Source organism: Orcinus orca, chromosome 5 (genome assembly GCF_937001465.1).
Source record: "Orcinus orca chromosome 5, mOrcOrc1.1, whole genome shotgun sequence".
NCBI classification, from domain to species: Eukaryota; Metazoa; Chordata; class Mammalia; order Artiodactyla; family Delphinidae; genus Orcinus; species Orcinus orca.
In genome coordinates this window covers 143056592-143069305 of record NC_064563.1, presented here as the reverse complement: position 1 = coordinate 143069305, position 12714 = coordinate 143056592, and the positions used below count along the sequence as shown (strand labels likewise).

At 37.1% G+C, this 12714-nt stretch overlaps 1 protein-coding gene across 1 annotated transcript in view; it reads left to right on the top strand.

Moving 5' to 3' along the window:
- The window catches only part of BRWD1 (bromodomain and WD repeat domain containing 1), a 126165-nt gene extending 114795 nt beyond the window's left edge, over positions 1–11370 (top strand). The window contains exons 40-41 of the mRNA XM_004264567.4: positions 1332–2234; positions 3630–11370. Coding sequence (XP_004264615.1) covers positions 1332–2234; positions 3630–4795 — 2069 coding nt within the window. The 3' untranslated portion in view covers positions 4796–11370. The remainder of the gene's footprint in view (positions 1–1331; positions 2235–3629) is intronic.
- Positions 11371–12714: the final 1344 nt, after the last annotated feature.

The following is a 12714-nucleotide window of genomic DNA, read 5'->3' as shown; positions in this document are numbered from 1 at the left end:
CTTTTGACTCCATTCACCCATTTCACTCACTCCCTATGCACCCTACCCTCAGGCAACCACCAGTCTGTTCTCTGTATCTATGAGCTTGTTTTTTGTTTTGTTTTTGTAGATTCCACATATAAGTGAGATCATAGGGTATTTGTCTTTCTCTGTCTGACTTACTTCACTTAGCATAATACCCTCAAGGTCCATCTGTGTTGTCGCACATGGCAAGAGTCCATTCTTTTTTATGGCTGGGAAGTATTCGTGTGGGTGTGTACCTTTTTTATCCATTCATCCATTATCGAACACTTAGGTTGTTTCCGTATCTTGGCTATTGTGAATAATGCTGCAGTGAGCATGGGGGTGCACATATATTTTCACATTCATGTTTTTGTTTTCTTTGGATAAATAGCCAGAAGTGGAATTGTTGGATCATATAATATTTCTATTTGTAATTTTTTGAGGAACCTCGATACTGTTTTCTATAGTGGCTGCACCAATTTACTTTCCCACCAGCCGTGCACAGGGGCTCCCTCTCCTTCACATCCTCACCAACACTTGTTATTTCTTGTCTTTCTGATGATAGCTATTCTAAAAGGTGTGAAATGATATCTCACTGTGGTTTTGATTTGCATTTCCCTAATGATCAGTGATGTTGAGCATCTTTTCATGTGCTTGTTGGACATCTGTATGCCTCTTATGGAAAAATGCCTCTTCAGATTCTCTGCCCATTTTTAAATTGGATTGTTTGTTTTTTTGCTATTGAGTTGTATGGGTTCTGGATATTAACCCCTGATTAGGTATATGATTTGCAAATATCTTCTCCCATTCAGTATGTTGCCATTTCATTTTGTTGATGATTTCCTTTGCTTTTTAGTTTGATGTAGTCTTGTTTATTTTTGCTTTTGTTGCTTTTGCTTTTGGAGTCAGATCTAAAAAATCATTGCCAAGAATGATGTCAAGGATTTTTCTACCCATGTTTTCTTCTAGTAGTATGATTTCAGGTCTTACATTCTTTAATCCACTTTGAGTTAATTTTTGTGTATGGTATAAGATAGTAGTCTAGTTTCATTCTTTTGCATGTGGCTGTCTAGTTTCCCAACACCATTTATTGAAAAGACTGTCCCTTACCATTTTTATATTCTTGGCTCCTTTGTCGTAAATTATCTGACCATATATGCATGGGTTTATTTCTGGATTCTCTGTTCTGTCCTTTAAACTTTTTAAATTTAGAAAGGTAAACTTGTTTTGGCATTAAAAAAATAAGGAACATCAGTACTAAAATGAAGTCATTTAAAAATGCTGAAATAAGGAAGACCTCTCTAATTTTACTGTTACTTTATTTTTAGGTCCAGTTTCTTTAGAAAATGGATGTGGTAGAAGAGCCACTAGAAAGAGAGTCTATTTAAGTGACTCTGATAACAATTTTTTGGAGACTGGTGAAAGTCTAAAAGCCAGAGCTGGAAGTAACCGAAAAGTGCTACGAAAGTGTGCTGCTGTGGCTGCCAATAAGATAAAGTTAATGAGTGACGTAGAGGAGAATTCTAGCTCTGAAAGTGTCTGTTCTGGCCGTAAGCTGCCTCACCGCAATGCTTCTGCTGTAGCTAGAAAAAAGTTATTACATAATTCTGAGGATGACCAGAGCTTAAAGTCAGAACTTGAAGAAGAGGAGCTAAAAGATCAAAATCAACCATCACCATTGTCCAGTTCTCATGCTGCCCAGAATACTGAAAATGGAGATTCAGAGTCAGAAAGTGATTTGCGGGTAGCCCGGAAAAATTGGCATGCTAATGGTTACAAGTCCCAAACTGCAGCAACTTCTAAAACAAAATTTCTTAAGATAGAGTCTTCTGAGGAAGACTCTCAAAGTCATGATTCAGATAATGGACGTAACAGAACTGCTGGCCCATCAACATCTTCGCAGAAACCTAAGGCAGAAAGCATCTCAGAGGAAGAGGAGGAAGCAAATTCTGAACCAAGAATATATGGTGGTAGGAGGTACAACACAGGTCGCAAGAATGCTGCTTTCCTTAAAAAAGCAAAAATCTTCAGTGATTCAGAGGACTCTGAATCTGAAGCAGAAGATGGAGAAGACGGTAGATGTCATAAAATGGAAATTAACCCGAGTTCAGGGAATGTGAAGTGTGAACCTATTGCTGGGTCCCAGTGTTTTTCAGATCATGTATCTGAAACTGATCTGGATTCAGATGATGACAAGAAAACAAAAGAAAAACCAAACAATTTTATGAAAGGTAATTCAAAACATTTAACCTTGGTTCACTGATTTTTCTCACTGTCTTTTTTTTTTTATAGCATACATGTCTTTTCCCCCCATAAAACTTTTCTTTGCCACCTGTTTAGTTTTGCTTATGTAACAGGAAGCCTTGGCCATAGCTGTTTTTTTTCTCTTTTTGTCTTTTTTTTTTTTGCAGTACGCGGGCCTCTCACTGTTGCGGCCTCTTCCGTTGCGGAGCACAGGCTCCGGACGCGCAGGCTTAGTGGCCATGGCCCACAGGCCCAGCCGCTCTGCAGCATACGGGATCTTCCCGGACCAGGGCACGAACCCATGTCCCCTGCATCAGCAGGCGGACTCTCAACCACTGCGCTACCAGGGAAGCCTCATAGCTGTTTTTAATAGAGATTTCAGTTCTTATAATGGAATGGGGATATTGTATTGGCTATGGGCTTAAGAAAAGCAGAGGCCGGCACATTTATAAGCTGTTGGTGATAATAGTTTGAGGAGAGGAAAGAAAAGGGTTGAAAGGAATGTGATAAGTAATAATAATAATAGCAGGGGCTTCCCTGGTGGCACAGTGGTTGAGAGTCTGCCTGCCGATGCTGGGGACACGGGTTTGTGCTCCGGTCTGGGAGGACCCCACATGCCGCGGAGCGGCTGGGCCCGTGAGCCCTGGCCGCTGAGCCTGCGCGTCCGGAGACTGTGCTCCACAACGGGAGAGGCCACAACAGTGAGAGGCCGACGTACCGCAAAACAAAATAACAAACAAACAAAAATAATAATAGCAGCTAAGAACAGTTACAAAGTTACCAAGCTATTTCTTATCAGGAAGTTTTTCTAAGTGCTTTACATTTATTTATGAACCAGTTTAGTCTTCATATCTTTTATGAGATAAGTACTATTATTATTATTATGTCCATTTTACTGATAATAACTCTGGAGCATGGAGAATTTAGATAACTTTCTGAATTAAGATTGTCCTGGTAAATGGAGATTGAAGAGTATTAAAGAGCAAGAGGCATCTAAAGCTAAGACTAACTGTAGTGTGTGATGGAACCTGTGAAGTTAAGAAGTTTCAGGGAGGCTGAGAGTGATGAGTTTGCATACTTTAGTGCAGTGATGAAGAGAGTGCAGTTTGTATTCATGTAAATAAAACACTCTAGTGTCAGGTGCTTTGTGTATATAGACAGAAAGGCATGGGATGTTATTGATGGGAGTATGTTATACTTGTGGCTGGTGCTGAGGCTGAAAAAGTCACTGTTCTAAAGTAGTAAAAGCCCAACCCATTCATCGCCACCCTCTTTCCAAGTTAGAAAGAATCTCGGACTTCAGTTGTTTAAAATGTTGAACATTTAATTCCTTTAGACTTAATCTTCTATTAAAGATTAAAAGAGTACTCTTTAATTTTTAGACTCTGCATCACAAGACCATGGACAAAGCAGAAAAGTTGCCAGGAAAAGGGTCTGTTCCAGTGACTCAGACAGCAATTCGAAGGTGGTTAAGAAAGCATCAAAAGCCAAAACGGGTCTCCTAAGAGTTCCTCGAAGATGTGCCACTACCGCTGCTACTAGGATCAAGCTAATGAGTGATGTGGAAGACGTCGGTTTAGAAAATGTGTGTACTAGAAGCAAAAAGGGAAGGAAAAAGTCCCTCCATTTTGCATGTACCACAGCTAAGAAGGTAGTGAGTGATTCTGAGGGAGATGTAAACTGTGACATGCCAAACGAACAATATGGCTGTGAAGGGAAGCCACCTGAAGCCGACTCAGACGGTAGTACAAAAAGTATTAATCAGTCTTTAAATGAAGACTCAGACTCTGAAGGTATGTTGAATTCAAGACACAAGAACAGGCATACCAGTAGTCACAAAACAAATGTTGCACCTTCTAAAACAAAGAATTCCTTGATTGGGTCTTCGGAGGAAGATTCAAAAAGCCATATTCCAGAGAACGAGACTGGTAGAAAATGTTCTTCTGAGTCAACTCCGGTGCAAAAGGCTACTGCAGAGAATAACTTTGAAGAGGAACTGAATTATGGGCTACGCAGGTGGAATGGCAGAAGACTCAGGACCTATGGGAAGGCTCCTTTCAGTAAGACGAAAGTGATGCGGGATTCGCAGGAAGCAGCCGAGATGGCAGAAATGAAAAGGAAGAGACTGCATCCTGAATTGGAAAATGTGAAAGCTTCTGAAACAACAGGGAGCTCAAAGTGTGGACCTGACACTAGTCCCAAATCTGATTCAGATTTGGGGTCTGCCACTGAATCAGATGCTGACTTTACTGATGATACAAAAACCAAAAAGAGGAAAATGAAAGGAAAAGCAAAAGTAGTTAGAAAAGGTAAAACTTTTACAGCTAACGTATCTAAAACCGTGAGACGACAAAGACAAAGCAAACGTCCTAGGTTAAACGTGGATGATAATGACTGGGAGGATGTGGACTATGCAAAATCTAAAAGAGTTCTTCGGCGTTCAAAAATAAAGACGAGAAATCAGGGTAGGAGGACCGTGAGATACCATGATGGGGATGACGATAGAAGCTTAGAAAATGTGTTAGATTTTGATGATTGCACCTTATGACCTTGAGGGAAAACCAGTTCATTTAAAGAGGGAATGGACTGGAATTTATAGTGAAAGCTGGCTGTTGAAATTATTTTTTGTCCTACAATTCAGGGAATATATTTATATTTTTCTATGAAAAGTTATGAATGTGACTAAATCATGACTGTTATTTTTATTTGCACTTGCTTGCCTTTGTAGCAGCATTCAGCACAGGTGCCAAAATATGCTTCATTTTGGGGGCAGATCTACTTTGACAGTATTTACATATAGCAAGAGTTTGAAATACGTTAAACACTAGACATTCTGGTTATCAAAACCAATGAGCATTACTTTCATGGTAGCAATTGTCATACAGTTATTTTCAGAATTCGTCAAGAGGTGGTAGTTTCTAATCCCAGTCCTATTGTAGTATGAATTTCATGTGACCTTTGTTTACAGATTCTTCGTAAATATTCTGTGCATACTGACATAACAATTGTGGGAGGGGTAACCATGATTAGTAGGCAAGGTACCTACCACTTTTTTCTTTCCCTGGCTACTTGAGTAGAATGCATTATACCAGATTGGTCATTTTCATTGAAATGGTTTCCAATTTTTGTTTCAAAGCCCTGTTGGGTCTTTCTCTTTTTCTTTATTTTTAAGGAAAATATCATCCATTATATTTTATAAACTTGAATTTATAAAGTGCTGGTAAATTATTATTTTTTTTAACGTTTGTGCATTATAAACCTTTAAGGCCAGACCATAGTACTAGCATTTTCTTTTAAATTGTGCACTAACAAAATGCTATATAATTTGTCTTTCCAAGATCTCCTGGTTTCCATGTACGGAATTTAACCAAAATCTTGGTCTTCCATAGTCTTACTCTGTGAAATAGAGGAGTTTGTGTGCCTTAGATTTAGATAAAGTGTGTTCTTTAATAGAGTGTACAGGGCTAAAAGAGTAAATTACGTGTAATTTCCCCCCATCTCTTGAAATTGTAGAGTTGATTTTTGTTAAGAGTGCAATCACAAATCTCATTTATATAGGAAAATAGTTAAATGTCATTCTCCATCTCTTTTAGTCTACTGCTGCCATGTGCAATCCCAAGCATTCTTTGCTGGTGCAACTAAGTATCTTTATTAGTGACCTCTAGTTTAAATATAAGAAACTGTCATGTGTTGTTGGAAAATAATTTTGAAATCCACTTAAAGCGTAACTTTTACATCATCAAATACCATAGTACACTTATTTTCGAGCCAAATATTTTTACTTGATAGGTTGTGCTACTCCAAACAGTATAGGTGGCCATTCCTAGCTTGTTTGTGCCTGAAGATGGACTTGATTCAAGTGGTTTACATATTTCGTAGCTAAAGGGGTATGTTACAGTACTCCCACCCTTTGTTATTTATTGGCCCTAACTGTGTTTGGTTTCAGACAAAATTAACCCTTTTCTCCTGTGTATCCTTAAGGTGGCAGATAAGGAAAAGCATCAGACTCTGGTATCAGTGTTAGAGTGTTCTTAAGTGTTGCTACTTTTTAGTTACCTTTTCCAGTTGACATGGTAGAAGGTACTTTCTCTTTCTACTCTGGTATAAGGGGAAGGATGTTCTTAGACATTACCAACTGAGGTAGGTGGTATACCTACCTCTCCTTTGGTTGTTGAGAGAGCTATCACCACTTCAAAACTATGATGCTTTTCTTCTCAAAGCTCGTGTTAACTGTATTGTTAACAGATTGAGTCAGGGTAATTGTCCTTGACTACTGACCTGAAAAAAATTAATGGCATGCTCTTCCTTAATTTTAAGAAATGGTGATAGATGTCGTATCCATTAATTTATTTTAACTCTTCTTAAGCTTCTCTGTTTTATATCTATTCTCAGGGTTATAACTCCATGTTTACCATCACCTGGAAAAAGGTACCAAAAAAATCCATAAATAAATATGGAATATATTCATAAATACATCAGTTCTTTTGGTAAAATGATACTTTGACCATTTAGGCTTCATCAATAGAACTAGTCTTATTTTTTGGACTGAATTAACTGAATTGATTGGCTGGTCAACCGTTCATAATTGTTCATTTTGTCCAAAATGGTTAGGCCTTTGTGGGTAGAAGCAGTATTTTGGTTTCATCTGAAAAACAAACAAACCCCCCCAAAAATTGGCCTGGTGACTTTGAAAGCATGGTTGACAATGGTAGCTTCTCAAGTTCTGAAGTAAAACTAAGGGATTATAGAAAGAATCATTTTTATGGGTTTTTTTGGTCACGGTGCTATTCCTAAGGTTAACTTTGAATATGTGACACACACTGCTAAGTACCTTTAAGGAAAATTAATAAATAATTAATAGTTCAAAATGTTTACATTGAGCACTAGAACATGTTTGACTTTTTTTCTACTTTATGTGAAATGAGCAGGGATTTAATGCACAGATGTACTTTAATATGTTTGGGATCAGTTTGTATTTTTCTTGTGAAAAAAGACAAAAGGTTACAAAGTGAATGTGAACTGATCCAGAAGTAAGTGCTATAGCTTTCAGTTGCACTTGAAGTAACTTAATGATGTATATGAAAAAAAGACTACTGTGGTTGTTTATGTCCAAAGTCCTATGATTTTATTCATTTATGGTTAAAAAAAAAAGGTTTGAGGTGTATTTAGATTTGATTTTTGATTCCTTTGAAAGACTAATTTTACCAAGCATATTAAGACAAAAAGATTTCAGACGTTAAAAAAAAAAGGTGAGGTTTAAAAAAGCTTTTTTTCCCCCACTCCTGCTTATTTAAAAAGGGTATACTGACAATGTGTAGTAACTTCTGAATAAAAGGAAAAGTTTATCCCATTTTCAGATAATTCCTAGGGTAATCATTCTCCCTTTATTTTAGGGATTAAACCCTTTGTCAATTTAGTAATCCTTGAAAGAATGATAAAGCATTTATTTACTCACAGCTTCTAAGTTACAACAAAAAAGTTTCTTCTAGATAGTTAAGAGTTGTACCTAAAAAATAAATTAGTTTTATAATAAGAGAATGGGGGGAAATAACTTACGTTTTAGGAAAAGGCTCTTCAAAACCTAGAAGTGCAAATGGGAAAAGGAGACGTAAACCAATAAACATGCCATCTGAAGGTAACTACTGTCCAAAAATAAGACACGTCACTGAATCCTTCACACTCCATTGCTTGATGACTTCTTAAGTAAAAATAGTTATTTAGAGTAATGTTGGGTCCATACTGTGTTCCCTGTCCCTCTTCCAGCCTTTTTTTCTTTAGAATAATCAGAACACAGAGTTTATTAACTTCACTGTATGGTATTAAAAACTAAAATGAAAGGATTTTATTAATCTCTCCTGTCAGTACAAATTGAATTTGTGTTACCTGAAAAAAATGAGAGGTTTGTATATCAGTAGATTGCAAGAACATTGTTAAAGGTGCATACAATATTTTTGGTTTTCCTTTCTACTCAGTTGTACTCGTTTTTTGAGTAATATTTAAATGGCTAGAAAAGGTTTTTTTGCCTGCCTTTTTAGAGCTGAAATGCCATCTCCACTCTTTTCATTGATACTAAGTCAATATATTTACTTTATCAGGTATCTTGTGGTTGTCGTCAAATCCTTTAGTACGTACATTGTATAGAAATTATAGTTCACTTATTCTAGTATGATGGAGTTTAACAAAGCACCTTCATTGTAGAAGAACTTTCCGCCTGTTAATTATTTAAGTTATATCTCTCAACTTCTGCTGTGGGTATCAGGGAATAATAAAGCAGAAACCCTAAGAAATTTGCAACCTAACAGAATAAGACTGTCTCTTATTCTAGTATTCGGGAACACACATACCAGCTCAAATATATTTGTCAAAGCTAGGGAGAAAATGGAGCATTGTGGAAGAATCTAGTCCAACTTGATTTGTAAATGCTAATCCTACTTATAGCTCAAATTGTGAATTTAATGGAAAGAACTGAAGTGTGAAAAGTATAATGGTGAGGGCTGTGTTGTGTTTTCTCACATTTTAAGAAAAGTTTTTATAGCTGTTTCTTAAAATTATATATGTTGCCTAAGGATACATGGGAATTCTCAAAGTTAAGAGAAATTTTTACCAATCACTCATAATCTGCCAGACTGGTTCCTAATATGTTGTTAATTTGGTAGAAGAATATCAAGACTCTTACTTGGTATCTCTTCAAAGATTGCCTTTATGGATTTGATGGAGGGAGGAGGGGCGGGGGCACTCACAGCATTTGAGTCCTACAGATTTGCAGGCTCTATCTTTGGCAGCATGCAAGTCGCTACAGACTATTTGTCAAGACCGATCATTTCATTGAATTTAATTATCAGTGCTACAGCATATTGTCTGGTCACACTTTTAGTTTTTACATTAATTTTAAGGTAAGTTTTATCATTTATTAAAATCTTTAATGGGAATTAGGACTGTAAAGAGAAAGAGGCATTCTGAAAATTGAAATGAGATCGCACAGACTATGTGGACTGCAGCAGCCAGCCCTACTTACTGTTGGTTCCACAAGGAAAATTATATAGAAATCATTACCTTTTTCGATCAGTGGTTAAATGTTAAAGGAATCTTTAATTTTTAATAGGTTGAAGTTGATTTCCTAAGTTTTGATCCACCCTTAGTCCTTGGACTGTATGGACATATTCAGTTCATCTGTAAAATTCTACCATTTTAGTGGAGCTTGTCAGAAAGGCACATCTTTAATTTTTCACTCCCACATGAGAGCTCTACTTTAACTTTTTCTAAATTAGCTCGTTACCACGACTGAGTCAGCATTGTCACCTAGGAACCAATTTTTTAGACAACTGAAGTAGTAGAGTATAATAAATTTAAGTCATCATAAGCAAAGGCTTTTTTTTTAAACTACTACGAGCCTTCTAGCTGGTTAAGTCTGTGAGGTCTGCAACATCCAGTCAATTTCCATTGCAGCTCATCTTTACCTCTTGTCTTAAGCAACTCTCCAACCTTTATTCATTTGTGATTTCTTCTCATGCAGGCAGAATGCAGGGCTACAGTTCGTTGTGAGCCAGGGGAAACTGGAGGGAGTCAGATGTTCTTGCAAAGGGGCTGCCGTTGGACTGTGTGGCCCTGCTGCTTTTCATTCGTAACTAATAAAGTAGATGGAAAAGCCAGTATTTACTTCTGATATCTTCTTATCCTGCCTATGTTAGTCTGAAATGATGTTAAGATCTCTCTGAAAAAATTCATTAAGCAGATAAATGTGAGATCCCTGAATTCATACTTCATATAGTCTTTATCAGATTTTTAGAAAAAAAGTTGCAGTAGCCATCATAACTCTTGTGAGAATCATTATATGACTGTTACCAATTAATTGCTCCTAGAGATGAAAGAAAACTAGAGTTAGATTAGCTGTAGATGCAAAACAAAATAAAGTTCTATGTACCCATCATTGAATGAATTAAAGACTTAAGTTCATGTGTTCAACCACAGAAGTGACCAAACTAGCAGAGAACAGCTCTTGGTTACAGAATTATTTCTGACAATCCCTTGACCTGACACTGCCATACTATAGACATTGACTTCTCAGTGTTACCAACTCCCCCTAGAAAAATGTTAAACCCAGCGAGTTACAGAAAACACTATTCTGTAGCCCTTCTCTAAAGAGACTTTCAGTTTATGGGATCTTCTGGAAATTTAGGCTGTAAGGAATATCAGTAGTAAATGCTATTTGCTTCCTGAGTTTTGGTCATTTCACTGCCTATCAATGAAGGAGAGAATGAAGAAAGGACATCTCATATCTGCTCTGATAAGAGGCTTGCAGGACAGAGGTTATGACTTGCAACTAAAATGTTTCCCCTTTATAGGGATTTGATTTATCCACCAATCACAGTGACCAATAATGTCTGTACTTAAAGTATATGAAATAGGCTAGCATATTTTCATTTTGATTCAGACATTCTTTTATATTTTTCCAGTATCAAATTTGTTTCTAATACTCCCAATTGAAATGCTGATAAGATTAAAATTGTTTATGCTTCTGTAGCAGTGATATGAAGTTTATTTTGGATTTAGGAATACAATTTTGTATCATGAAGTATCATAATTGGAATATGAATGATCCTTAAAATACAGAAACTAGAGATTGCTGCTCTGAATCAGAACTGTAATGTCTATATCTAGGTTTCTATTCACTACAGACTATATTAGAATACATAGTGATCTCTGAGTTATAATTTAAAGTGGTCATCTAGGTAAACTGTGATGGAGCACTATTAAAGATGTAAATTTTCACTCTACTAGTGAAGTTTTTACCATACCCAAATAGGGAATCATTTACAGAAAAGCAACAATGCCTCTAGCACTCAGTGACTGTTCCAACACCTGTGGCTGACCCAAGACCATCTAGGACAGTAGGACTTTAGGGATTATACTGATTTGTTAGTAGTAAATGACACGATCACAGATGTATTTTTAGAGCAGTATCCTCCAAAAATTTTAAGCTTGTACCCTAATACATAAATTGGACTTCTCTCTAACCCTGAATTATCCTGTATATATTTCTAAAAACTGTTTGTGATTTTCTCAAGGACAATAAAACACTTTATAATTTACTAAGTTCTCAGTAATAAAATTAACACTGACTTACATGTATCTATTATTATATTTTAAAAAGTTCACCACTGTCATTCTTCTGTCTTCCTCAGATTGTTTTTATGAAATTCCCATTTTACGGTCTAAGTCTTCAGAGATAACAGCTTTATCAAGTTGAAGTTGTTTATACAGTATAACTTATTCCTGTATTCTCTCCCCTCTGGACATAGTTCATATTTCCTTAAAGCATTTTTAAAAGGCTAATTATAGTTTCTTCTGTAGAATCTTAACTTTTCCCTTATTTTGGATTACAAATGTCTTAAGAGTTGGTATTACTAGGTTCCTAAGTTGTCAGTATAAGTACTTTCATCACTACATTAAAAAGGAATTTAAAAAAAATAAAAAGGAATTAGTTAATGCAATTTAAATCATTTTGTCCCACAGAAAATTTTAGTGTAATAGGATTTTATCTATACCATTCAACTGGATATGTTGTTGGGAATGAACCAATTGCCTTTTTTTTTTTTTTGCGGTACGCGGGCTGCTCACTGTTGTGGCCTCTCCCGTTGCGGAGCACAGGCTCCGGACGCGCAGGCTCAGCGGCCATGGCTCACAGGCCCAGCCGCTCCGCGGCATGTGGGATCCTCCCGGAAGGGGCACGAACCCGTGTCCCCTGCATCGGCAGGCGGACTCCCAACCACTGCGCCACTAGGGACGCCCCAATTGTCTATTTTTAATATTTTTTTCAACATGCAAATGGATGCAGTTTGTTGACTGATAATAGCATATCCTTATCTTACCATAAAGTACAAATTTCACCTTAATTTTGCCATATATTTTTAAAAACTTCATCTGTTGTAGCACATTTATATTCTAGCATTTGCTTAACATTGATTTAATGTGCTAAAGATTCACTTTGAATCCAGGGTTGGTTTGCTGAGACAGTAGTTTATAATTTAAAAACATTGTTTGAAGTGGTAAAGATACCACTTTAAGCCAGTCCTCCTTTCACTCCCCAATTTCATGTGCAGGGGACTCCACAGAGCCCAACGAAGGGTGTGGAGCGGGGGCGGGGGGGGGGTGGACCTGCTGCATGGAGCCCCGCCCTGCTGAGTAGCTCAGCCTGCTAAAATGCCATTTTTGCAATGCCGTGGGACTTATACTGAGCACATCATGTCTTTAGAAATAGAGTTTCACTGGAAAAACAAATAGAAGACTGAGGCATTTGTGGGGGGTTGCTTTTAGCAGAGTAGTTCCTAATCTACTTTGGGAGAACTTTCATGGGTCTTGGAGAAAGCACAAAGCACATCTTTGAAACGAGTTTCATAGACTTAAGGTAAAATCTGAAGGGTTTTTCTTTTGAGTGTGGAAGACCTTCCTCATAATCCTTGCTCTGTT